Source organism: Carlito syrichta, unplaced genomic scaffold (assembly GCF_000164805.1).
Source record: "Carlito syrichta isolate Samal-C Ts95f unplaced genomic scaffold, Tarsius_syrichta-2.0.1 Scaffold302369, whole genome shotgun sequence".
Classification (NCBI taxonomy): Eukaryota; Metazoa; Chordata; class Mammalia; order Primates; family Tarsiidae; genus Carlito; species Carlito syrichta.
In genome coordinates this window covers 189,570-201,747 of record NW_007246465.1, presented here as the reverse complement: position 1 = coordinate 201,747, position 12,178 = coordinate 189,570, and the positions used below count along the sequence as shown (strand labels likewise).

At 38.7% G+C, this 12,178-nt stretch overlaps 1 protein-coding gene across 1 annotated transcript in view; it reads right to left on the bottom strand.

Annotated features, from left to right (window-relative positions):
• Positions 1–12,178, bottom strand: part of IL6ST (interleukin 6 signal transducer) — a 36,378-nt gene that overhangs the window by 18,538 nt on the left and 5,662 nt on the right. The window contains exons 2-5 of the mRNA XM_008056462.2: positions 10,483–10,561; positions 3,089–3,394; positions 2,356–2,476; positions 554–720 (exon numbers count right to left, since the gene is read on the bottom strand). Of these exons, the coding sequence (XP_008054653.1) occupies positions 554–720; positions 2,356–2,476; positions 3,089–3,394; positions 10,483–10,546 (658 nt within the window). The 5' untranslated portion in view covers positions 10,547–10,561. The remainder of the gene's footprint in view (positions 1–553; positions 721–2,355; positions 2,477–3,088; positions 3,395–10,482; positions 10,562–12,178) is intronic.

Here is a 12,178-nt window from a genome sequence, read left to right as displayed (position 1 = left end):
AGGTGCGCGCTACCACGCCCAGCTGAGAATTTTTGATTTATTGTAGAGAGGAGGTCTCGCTGCCCAGGCGGGTCTCGAACCCGCGGGATCAGGCAATCCACTCACCTCAGCCTCCCAAAGGTGCGGGATTACAGGCTGAGCCACTGAGCCCGGCTGAAAGGAAATATTTCTAAAGCACCTATAGTTTTCCTTGTCAGTTTATTACATTTGCTAACCTTTTCAGGTTCAGATAGCAAATGACAAACATTTATGACATATCAAAAATTTTAAAAGAGAATAAAACAACATGTATACTGTGGCTACATTGGTGTAAAATGTTTCAGAATTGGACAAATACCAGAAGATAACATTCAAAGTGAAAACAGCTGTAAACATGGTTAGATCACGGATTTTTTTCCCCAAATTCTATTTAATATTATTGACAAAATGACTTCATAAAAATCACTAAGATAACTGAATAAATGTTTCTGCATTATATCAATTAAAATCTAAAAACTGCTTTAATTTATAAACTACTAGTCTAATAAGCTCTCAATTTCAGGCTTATAACTACCTTTGTCTACAGGATCAAAATTGATATGATCTGATGTAACCTTTCCAAGGGCATTCTCTGCTTCTACCCAGACTTCAATGTAGACAAAATACACAGAAGGATAATCAACAGTGCATGAAGTGGGGGTGTCACGTTTTGTTTTGCAATCAGCAAACTTCTCTGTTGCCCTAAATGCAAAAATGGAAGAATAGGTCATTAAAAATAGATCTGAAAAAGCCAGAGTGAAAGAAGTTTCTTGAAAAGAGTTTGATGAGATCCAGATTGTTGTAGCAAAGACTGCAATAAATCATTGTTCACTAAAAACAAGTAACAGTTCTTAAAAATTAACCTTTCCTCAAATCTGTAGTCTAACAAAATTGTTTTTACTATATGTAAATTTTATCTAAAAACAAAAAATACTGAACTCTAGTTAATGATGTAAATACTGAAATGATTAAGATTAAGGTATATTAATGATAGAAACTCACTCTGAAGTGCATAAAAAAGAGATGGACTGATAGACGGAGAGAACAATGCATATTAAATAAATATGCGATAAAGCAAATATAAAGATGTTAACTGTAGAATCTAGGTGATAGGGATATATGAATGCTCGCTGTCAATTCTTTCAGACTTTCCATGTTTGAAAAAAATGAGAAATTTTATAAAGAAGGAATATGGCTGACACTTGAAAACACTGCTCAACCTTAATATCAGAAAAAGGAAAACAATCAGACACCATGTGGAGGTTCTTGATGGAGGCACACACCTCTCCTGTGCAACATTTTGGGGAATTAAAAAAAACAACCCTGAATTTGATCAAGTCTGTAAATCTGACAGCAATGCTTTGGAAATCAAGGGACAAGGAGTATGCTACACAATGTATAATAGTTATCTTAATACCTGAACTGCAAGAAAAAGAAAGAAGAAACAGGTAGAACCTACAGTCTAGAACAGATTTACAAGAAATACCAATTTGCAATGTATGCAGCTTATTTGAATCTTGACTCAAAACAAATGTAAAATACATATACACACACACACACACACACACACACACACACACACATATATATATACACACATACATATATGTATATGAGACCACTGAGGAAATTTGATATTGAAGTATTTTAAATTATATCTGGGTGTAACAAAGGTATGTGATAGCTGGATGTGGGGGCTCACACTTATAATCCCAGTACTTTGGGAGGTGGAGGCAAGAGGACTGCCTGAGCCCAGGGCTTCCAGATCAGGCTGGGCAACTTGGCAAGACCTTGTCTCTACAGTACCTCAAAAAACAAGCTGGGTGTGGTGGTGTATGCCTGTAGTTCCACTTACTTGGAAGGCTGAGGTGGAAGGATTGCCTTAGCCCAGCAGGTCGAGGCTGTAGTGGCTGTGAGCATGACACTGCACGCTAGTCTGGGCAACAAAGTGAGACTCCGACTCAAAAAACAAACAAAAAAAATAAAGGTATGTGGTTATGTTTTTAAAAAGTGTCTTATGCTTTAGAAATATGTATTGAAATACTTATGGATGAGATAATAAGATGTCTGAGATTTTCTTCAAGACAGTATGGGGTAGAGTATAAATAAAATAATACTGGTAAAGAGCTGACGATTGTTGAAGCTGAGTGATGGGTACAAATGAGGATCTATCATACTATTCTTCCTACTTTTATATGTATGAGATACTCCAAAATAAGAAGTTAAATAAAATGATTAAAAATATGCATTTATTATTATCACTTGACAAAAATAAAAATTTCAGCAAAAAAGGACTAATTTAATAAATCCAGTTACAACAAATTCAAAATAATATACCATTCAGATTTTAAAGTGAAGTTTGTCTCCAGGTATGTTTCCCTTCCAGGATCCCACTGACACATCATTTTCTTTCCCTCATTCACAATGCAACTCAAATTTCTAGGTTTTTCTGGAGGCACTGAAAGGGAAAAATTAGCATTTTTCAACAAGTTGTATATCCACAAATATTATGTAATCTATAAACTCCCAAAGACATTTACAATCTAAATTAGAAAAAACAAAACTCTGAATATAATGGGGACTGGTGACTAAAAGTTAACTTCTTTTGCATTATATTATATATATATAATATATATATTATATTACATAGAGTATTATAATATTCTCTATTTTGCCATTAATTGTTTCACATTTTTCCTACATAAAATCATCTTTTATTTATAACTGGATATAAATATCAACTGATACCTCCATGAAGTGTATTTTTAAAAGTAACATTTAGATGTTAGTAAGAGGCAACTAAGTAGAAGGAAAAAGGATTCACCTGCATTTCTTATTGCTTTCCCAAACTCTGTTTTCTAGAAAACTGACAAATACTTGGCTTTTAGGAAAGAGATGACTTGCATTGCATCTCTGTAGGTTTATATAGTTCTTATTTATATGTGTATTTTTAAAAAATAAATATGTCCAAAAGTCACTGAATTCACAAGTTACTACATTTCATTAAGATCAACATTAAGAATGTGGCTAGTCATGACAAAATCTGAAAGAAGACAAAAACAAAACTTACAGCCCGAAGTTATTGTGATTCCATAAACATTTTGCTCAAGCTGTCCGAAGGTAAGAATGTTGCAAGTGAGTTGAATATTAAATGAAGCTATATCTGGAAAGGTGACACTGGACGCTGTTCTGTTTATGACAGTATACTGCTCCTTAGGAATAGTAAAATGGTTTGTTTTCCAGACAATGTAATTAGCATTTACATGATAATAATCCATACACTTTTCCTGTAGCACACAAACTGCCGTAAAATTAGAATGAAGTTGTACAACTGGAGATTCAGGACTGATATGACCACATGGCTCTAGAAGTCCACCTAAAAAAGAATAATGGAAAATATGTAAATGGTCTGAATTGTTCGGGGACAGTCTCTTCTCCAGACCTGAAAGTACTGTTGTGGTGTGCAGATCGGGATACAGACAATACATTTTGTCCACATATCTAAGTTCAGACAACAAAGGAATTAGCAAGGAAGCAATAAAAAACAGGAAGAGCAATCCCGCGCCTTTGGGAGGCTGAGGTGAGTGAATTGCCTGAGCCTGCGGGTTCGAGACCCGCCTGGGCAGCGAGACCTCATCTCTACAGTTAATCAAAAAATTAGCCAGGAGTGGCAGCGCGCGCCTGTCATTCCGGCTACTCAGAAGGTTGAGGCGGAAGGATCGCCGGAGCCCAGCAGGTCGAGGCTGCGGTGGCTGGGAGCGGCCACTGTACTCCAGTCTGGGCGACAGAGTAAGACTCAAAAAAAAAAAAAAAACAGGAAGAACAGGCTAGGTGTGGTGGCCTATAATCCTAGTACTTTGGGAGGCTAAGGAGGGGAAAATCACTTGAGCCCAAGTCTTTTATTATTATTATTATTATTTTTTTAGTCAGTGTCTCACTCTATCACCCAGGCTGGAGTGCAAGCAGCAGGATCATGGCGTACCACAGTCTCAAATCTCCGGGCTCGGGTGATCCTTCTGCTTCAGCCTCACAGATAGCTGGGACTATAGGCATGTGCTACCATGCCCAGCTTATTTTCTTATTTTTTGTAGAGACATGGTGTTGCTATGTCGCCTAGGCTGCTATCGAACTCCTGGGCTTAGGTGATCCTCTTTCCCTTGGCCTCCCAAAGTGCTAGAATTACATGTGTGAGCCACCGTGCCTGGCCCAGCCCAGGAGTCTGAGACCAGCTTAGGGAGCATAGCAAGACCCTGTCTCTATATACTAAAATAATTAAATTACCAAAAATTCTCAGGAAGAATAGAACACGATGGCCAACTATATTAGTTTTAACAATAAATGTACGAAATTAAATTAAGATCTCCTATTTAAAAAACAAAGAATCAGATTGAGTTAAAACACACACACACACACACACACACACCTATATACTTTACCTATTACTTACTCTGTATTGACGATATCTAAATCCCTAGCTCTAACTTTCCATTCTTTCCATTGCCCATTAGATGTATATCCACTTGAAATATCCTGTAGGTATTTTTAAATGCGTAGGTCTAGGACAGGCATAGTGGGTTACACCTGCAAATCTGTCTCAGCTTTCTTTATCTATTAAATAAAGAACTGAAGTAAATGATCTCTAAGGTTTCCTTCACAGATTACCTGTCTCTGGAGACTAGTAATGATGATGATAGGCTACCATTTATTGGAGGCCTACTGAGTACAAGTCATTGTACCATGCACTTTACAAAAGTAATTTTTAACCTCCAAAAAAAAAAAAAAAAAAAAAGCCAGGTACAGTGGCTCACACCTATAATCCCAGCACTTTGGGAGGCTGAGGTGAGAAGATTGCCTGAGCCTGAGAGTTCGAGACCAGCCTGGGCAACTTGGCAAGACCTCACCTCTACAATAAATAAAAAAATTAGTCGGGCATGGTGGCACGTGCCTGTAGTTCCAGCTACTTGGAAGGCTAGGGGGGTGGAGCGGGAAGGATCGCCTGAGCCCAGCAGGTTGAGACTGCAGTAGTTGGGATAGTGCCACTGCCCTCCAGCCTGGGTGACAGTAAGACTCCAACTCAAAAAAAATTTTTTTTACAGGTAACTACCCAAGAACCCATTGGCAAGTAAGATTCATTGGGAGAGCTGCCTTAAAAATGTGGACATTGAAGTTAAAGAAAAAGAACAGAGTCATGCCAAAGTCCCAATCGTTGGGACTTCTATCTTGATGATACTAAGTAGCCACTAAGTAATTTAAACCAGGTAAACATCATAATTATTTTAAAACACTAACTGTGGCATCAGTATGTAGGATAAACTGAAAGGAGGTCAGATTGGCATTATATGATGCCCTGAGCTTCAGCAATGTGGCATTGGAAAGAAGAGGTTGATATACATAATAAGAATATAAAACCAGGGCTGGGCGTGGTGGCTCACACCTGTAATTCCAGCACCTTGGGAGGCAGAGGTGAGAGGACTGCCTGAGCCCACAGGTTTGAGACCTGGACAACATGGTGAGACCTCGTCTCTACAATAAATCAAAAAATTAGCTGCATGTGGTGGCATGTACCTGTAGTTCTAGCTACTTGGAAGGCTGAGGCAGAAGGATTGCCTGAGCCCAGCAGGTTGATACTGCGAGGCTGTGAGCATGCCACTGTACTCCAGCCTTGGCAACAGAGTGACACTCCAGCTCAAAAAAAAAAAAAAAAAGAATACAAAACCAGTAAGACAGTGCAGTATTGTTAAGTTGGAGGTTAGAGGAGACTAACTAGAGTGTCTGGCTTAGATAACTAGATGAGAGTGGCAGTGTTGGTGGTGATAGAGAAATAAGCACTAAGTGTGGAAAGGACTGTACCATATAGTTTTAGACATGTTCATTTTATTTATTTATTTATTTTGTTTGTTTGTTTGTTTTAGAGACAGGGACTCTTGCCCAGGCTGCTATGCAGTGCCGTGATAATAGCTCACTGTCATCTTGAACTCCTAGGCTCAAGTGATCCTCCTGACTCAGCCTCCCAAGAAACTTGGGACTTGAGGAGCACACAACTACACCCGGCTAATTTTTTTTTTTTTGTAGAGAAAGCGACTTGCTATGTTGCCTAGGTTGGTCTCAAACTCCTGGCCTCAAGCAGTTCTTCTGCTTTGGCTTCCCAAAGCACTGAAATTACAGTATAGGCCTCCAACAAATGGCGGCCTATCATCATCATTACTACTCTCCAGAGACAGGTAATCTAGTCACACTGATAGACTGGATCTGGAAGGTTCCATCAGGGGTGACTGATTCTAGCAGTTATGGTAAAAGACATAGGATAACAGAAATGTGAAGGTGGAAAACACCTTAGAGATCATTTACTTCAATTCTTTATTTAATAAAGAAAGCTGATGCACTTTTATAGAATCAGCCTTAATTATCAGTTGGCCTCTTCTAATTCCCAATTTGGTCCCAGTTTAGATGGCACAAAGGATACATTTACCTTAAAAAGTTATATAATTATTTTATGAACTCCTATCTCTCAAAGTCAGCGGGAGACATGAAAAACAGTCTTTGCAGTTAAAATTGTACCCCAAATGGATTTCTGGAACTTCTCCTAAGGACTATAAGGCCCAGAGTCTGAACATATATTTGTTTCAAAACTTCTAATATAGCCTATTTATATCACCTTGCCATTATTTATCCATGTCTACTGTTAAGTCGCAGTGCATACATTACCTCAACTTTCAATACCTTGAAACTTCATCTTGTGGAGAATCTCTGCTAATCGGTTACTCTGGGATACTGGGCCAGACATCATAACTCCCTAGACCTCATTTTTTCTCCTTGCAAAATCATTCCTGTTTTACCTTCTCTAAAGTAATTACAGAGAATAATAAGTATGAAATATATTCTATAGTACTAAAGACATAGTCAGAGACTCAGTATTATCTTTAATCATAAACGATAAGAGAAATACTAAAATGTGCAAATGTTCCAGTTTTCAACGTGAAAGACACCGTCATTAAAACTATTCCAGGCCAGCCGCGGTGGCTCAAGCCTGTAATCCCAGCACTTTGGGAGGCTGAGGCAAGAGGACTGCTTGAGCTCAGGGTTTCGAGACCAGCCTGGGCAACCTGGTGAGACCTCATTTCCACAATAAATAAAAAAATAAACTGGGCATGCTGGTGCACACCTGTAATCCCAGTTACTTGGAAAGCTGGGGTGGAAGGATCACCTGAGCCCGGTAGGTCGAGGCTGTGGTGGCCATGAGCATGCCACTACACTCCAGCCTGGGTGACAGGATGAGATTCCAACTCAAAAACAAAACAAAATTATCCCATGCCAAATTAATCCCATTTTATAGGGCTGCCAGCCTGAGATAAATTGTAGAGTGTATTTTAATTAAGAAAGGTATTTCATAAAGTTATTTTGAATATTTACGTGGGCAACATGAAGAAATTTGGATTACAATATACTATAACAGATATTAGAAGGAATATTATGAAATTGCTGACACATGGTTCTAACACTAGCCTAATAAATTCAACTACTCATATATAAAAAACATCGACTAAGAAGAAAGTCAACGAGAAGGTAGGCTGAAGTGCCTGTCCTCAGTCCTGGGAGCAGACTGCATTTTTCAAGGATGGCCACACCTACATATTCAGCCCATCCCGCATGTCCTTACAATGTCACTCATACTCTTTTCACAGAAAAGTGGTGTCTACAGTCCCCTCAACCCTCTCAGATCTGTGTATTTGCTTGTGTCTATCCCAGCCAATGGAATGTGCTATGTGACTTCTAAGGTTAGCTCATTCAACAAAGAATACAGATTCCAACTCGTTCTTTTTCTCTTGGGACATTTGCCTTTGAAAACCAGCCACATGTTGTAAGGGAGCCAAGGCCACATGAAGAGGTCGTAAGTGGTATTCTGGCCAATGGCCCTAGCAAAACCCTCAGCCCATAGCCAACATCAACAACAGACAAGTATGTGAATGAGCATGCAGATTATTCCAGCCCCCAGACTGTGAATATTCTACCTGAGGTCCGAGGCCTTGTAGAGTAAAGATGAGTCAGTCAGCTGTGCCTACCTGCCTATATTCCTGCCCCACACGAACTATGAGAGATAATAATTATTAGCACTTTAAGCTTTGAAATTTTGGGAGTATTTGTGAGGCAGCAAAAGATAACTAATGTAGTCCTATTATTTTCAACATTTAAATCATCAGCTTGAGGGAAGACAAGGAATGACACACTTATCAAATGAGGCAGGACTATGGACTGCCAACACTTTGGATGAAATTGTTAGGATTCAAGATTATGTTGAAAGATTAAAACAATAGGCTAAAACTAAAAAAATGAAATCTACAGCAGAGGAAACATCTCCTGTTTAAGTTGATAAGAAAGATACATACATTGAGGGAAAATTGGCTTAAAAATTGATCATGTGGTGTGGGGGGAAGTCAGTCGGTCGTTGGGGTTGGGGGCCATGCCGGCACACCCCGCTCCTCGAGCGCCCTCCCCCACCAGGTCCCAGGTACCTAGTGCGTTCTGGCGTGGAGGTTTAAAGACCCCTGAGAGTCACCTGTCTGGCGGGCCCGCGGGGAGAGCACAGGGGGAGCCCGCCCCTCCTATCCTTCCCTGGACTCTGCCACCCCCTCCTCCCTGCCTGGGCCCCCAGCCGCATGCGTGATCATGGTCTCGGTGGTCCATTGGGGGAGGGGAGGAATTGATGATGTGAAAACCCGAGAATTTTCACTGATGATTTAGCTTATCATGAAACTATGATATATCTTAGTTGCCAAGAAGATATGTTGCTTTATAAAAATGAAGTTCAGATCAAAATAATAGAGACATTATACTCAAACTAGTTCTAGTATACTGCATTTTTAAATAAAGTACATTTTATTGGCTGGGCATGGTGGTTCAGCCTGTAATCCTAGCACTTTGAGAGGCTGAGGCGAGAGGACTGCCTGAGCCTGGTGGTTTGAGACCAGCCTGGACAACTTGGTGAGACCTTGTCTCTACAATAAATCACACACACACACACACACACACACACACACAAAACTAGCCAGGTGTGGTGCTGTGTCTGTAGTTCCAGTTACTTGGAAGGCTGAAGGCTGAGGTGGAAGGATCGCCTGAGCCCAGCAGGTCAAGGGTGCGGTGGCTTTGAGTGTACCACTGCACTTCAGTCTGAACGACAAGAGTGAGACTCCAACTCAAAAAAAAAAAAGTGTATTTTATTCAAAGACAATGATAACCTTAATAAGAAGTGTACAGTAACTGTCATTTTTATAATCCTTAATGTGGGCAAGGAATTGTTCAAATGCTTTCTGTCTACTAATTTATATAGTAACTTATACTTTATTATATATATATATAACTGTATATGAACTCACAATAACCCTAGGAGGGAGAGACCATTTTTATCCCCACTTTATAGATCAGGAAACTGAGGCACAGATTAAATGACTGACCAAAGTTCTACAGTTGATGAAGTGGGAGAGCTGGGATGGTATTATATTTTAAGAAGAATCAGGAGGGCAATCAGCATGCATAGGGTTGTAACCCATGTCCTATAAAGAATGATTAGGATACCTGGGTAAGTTTAGTTTGGGGAACAGGACTTAGAGATGCAGGAAGGCAGTCCTTCAATTCTTGAAGACAGAACAGTGGGGAGAAAAAGTCGCCCTATTCCAGAATGTAGAATTAACAGAAAAAAGTGGTAAGAAGAAAAATCTGGGTTCAAAAATAACAAATGTTTCTAAATAAGAAAAATTTTCAACCAAAACTTTTTCTGTCACTTGAAGTGTTTGACAAGAAGCTGAATTCTGGAATTTGAAGAGGGGCTGATTTACAGCAGTAATTCTCAAATTACATGTGATGTAAGATCAGGATTTTTTTTCCCCCTTCTAATCTGTCACAGACTTATAACTGTTCTACACTGCATTTGATAAGTCCATCGAGCATGTGTATGGATGTAAAATTGTTAAGAATTTTTAAATATTTCTTCTTAATTTCTGTATTTATCTCTTTGTGGACCAGTAACAGCCAGATCTCAGATGGACATCAGGTTATAGACTACCATTTGAATAATACTGTTTCAGATACTGCTTCATTCTGGTATCACAACCACTTAATGCTCAGAGATACTTTTGGTAATTAAAGGAGTGGAGTACTAAGATTTAACAGATATTCTCCTATACTTTTATTTTAAAAAAAAACATACTTTTTTCCTTCCCCACATTAAAGTTATTGTTAGTATAGCTAAGCAGTATTTAAGATTACTAAATGACTGAGTGTTACCACTCAAATTATATAAAACAGATTATCCAAGAGTACTTTTACTTATTAAAATCATTTTAAGACATTATACTTAATAATCCTAAAAAGTATAAGCATAATCAAATAATGACTAAACATAAGCTTAATTATATCAAAATATATAAACTTAATTTGGAGTTAGAAGGTAGGGTATTTTATGAACCTTACCTATAGAGTCAGTGGTGAGGAAAATAAGCAAGGCTTGCACTAGCCAGGTCTGCAACATCAACATCTTGCATAGATAGTTCTGTAATAAACACATGTATATAATTTTTAATATTTTTTCTCTTATATACACATGATTTCAGATACAATCTTTTGTTTCTAATTTGTAGCTATTTTTAAAAAGGCAATAAAATTCTTAAAAGCTGAGACTGTAGGAAACAAGTTTAAGTCTTCAGAATATTTTCTTTATTCCCACTGAAGTTATGGCTATAGAAAATACTGCTAGAAGCCGGACTTGGTGGTTCAGTCTGTAATCTCAGGGCTTTGGGAGGCTGAGATGAGTGGATTGCCTGAGCCTGAGGGTTCGAGACCCGCCCGGGCAACTTGGTGAGACCTCATCTCTACAATAAATCAAAAATTAGCCGGGCATGGTAGTGCACCCCTGTAGTTCCAGCTACTTGGAAGGCTGAGGCGAAAGGATCGCTGGAGCCCAGCAGGTCGAGGCTGCGGTGGCCGGGAGCAACCCCTGCCCTCCAGTTTGGGTGACAGAGTGAGACTTTAACTCAAAAAAAAAAAAAAAAAAAAAAAAACCAAAAAAGAAAATACTGCTAGAAAACATAATTTATACTTTAAGGTCAATTAAAAGAGAAAGCCTGTTTCTCTATTATGTGAAGTTCTATACTATTAGTAAATAACTCTGAGATTGAGAACTTTAGATAGGCATATTTCTACCTGGCAAAATCCACTGTGAGTAACTTCAAAAGATATTTGACAAATTGAAAAAAAAAAAAGCTTGTAATTCATAGCATGACCAAAAATATTCCCAAATATATGAATGCATACAAATCACCAAAAAAATTCTAATGCCTACAAATCACCAAAAAAACTCCAAAAACAGGCCAGATTTGAAAAGGCAGTTTTACAGAAAAGGAACTATAAGTAACTCAAACATATAAAAAGATACTTTCAACTTCACTAGAAATGAGAGATACAAATTAAAACTATTCAGGAATGCAAAAACATAGACACTCTGGAAAATAAGAGCAATTCTTTACCAAGACACATTATAGGACTTGGCATTTCCACTGTTAAGAATGTATCCCAAAGATGGAGATGCAAATTAAAACTACACTGAGATACCACCTAATTCTAGTCAGAATGGCCATTATCAATAACTCAAAAAATAACAGGTGCTAGAGAGGATGTGGTGAAAAGGGAACACTTCTACACCGTTGGTGGGACTGTAAACTAGTGCAACCTCCATGGAAAGCAGTGTGGCAATTCCTAAAAGCTCTAAATATCGAATCCCATATGACCCCACAATCCCCCTACTGGGAATATACCCTGAAGAACTCAAATCACTCTATCAAAAAGATACCCGCATACGTATGTTTATTGCAGCACTGTTCACAACAGCAAGAACCTGGAACCAACCATGCTATCCATCTAAAGAGGACTGGATTAAAAAAATGTGGTACATATACATGATGGAATACTACGCAGCCATAAAAAAGAACAAAACTCTAGTTCCATCGCAGCAACCTGGATGGAACTAGAGTTTATAATACCAAGTGATCTCTCACAGAAACAAAGATTTGAGTATCACATGTTCTCACTCATAAGTGGACTAAGAAAAGGATTGACGGTGGCAGGAAACTATGGGGGGGGGCAGGGAGGGGAAGGGAGGTGGGATTAATGG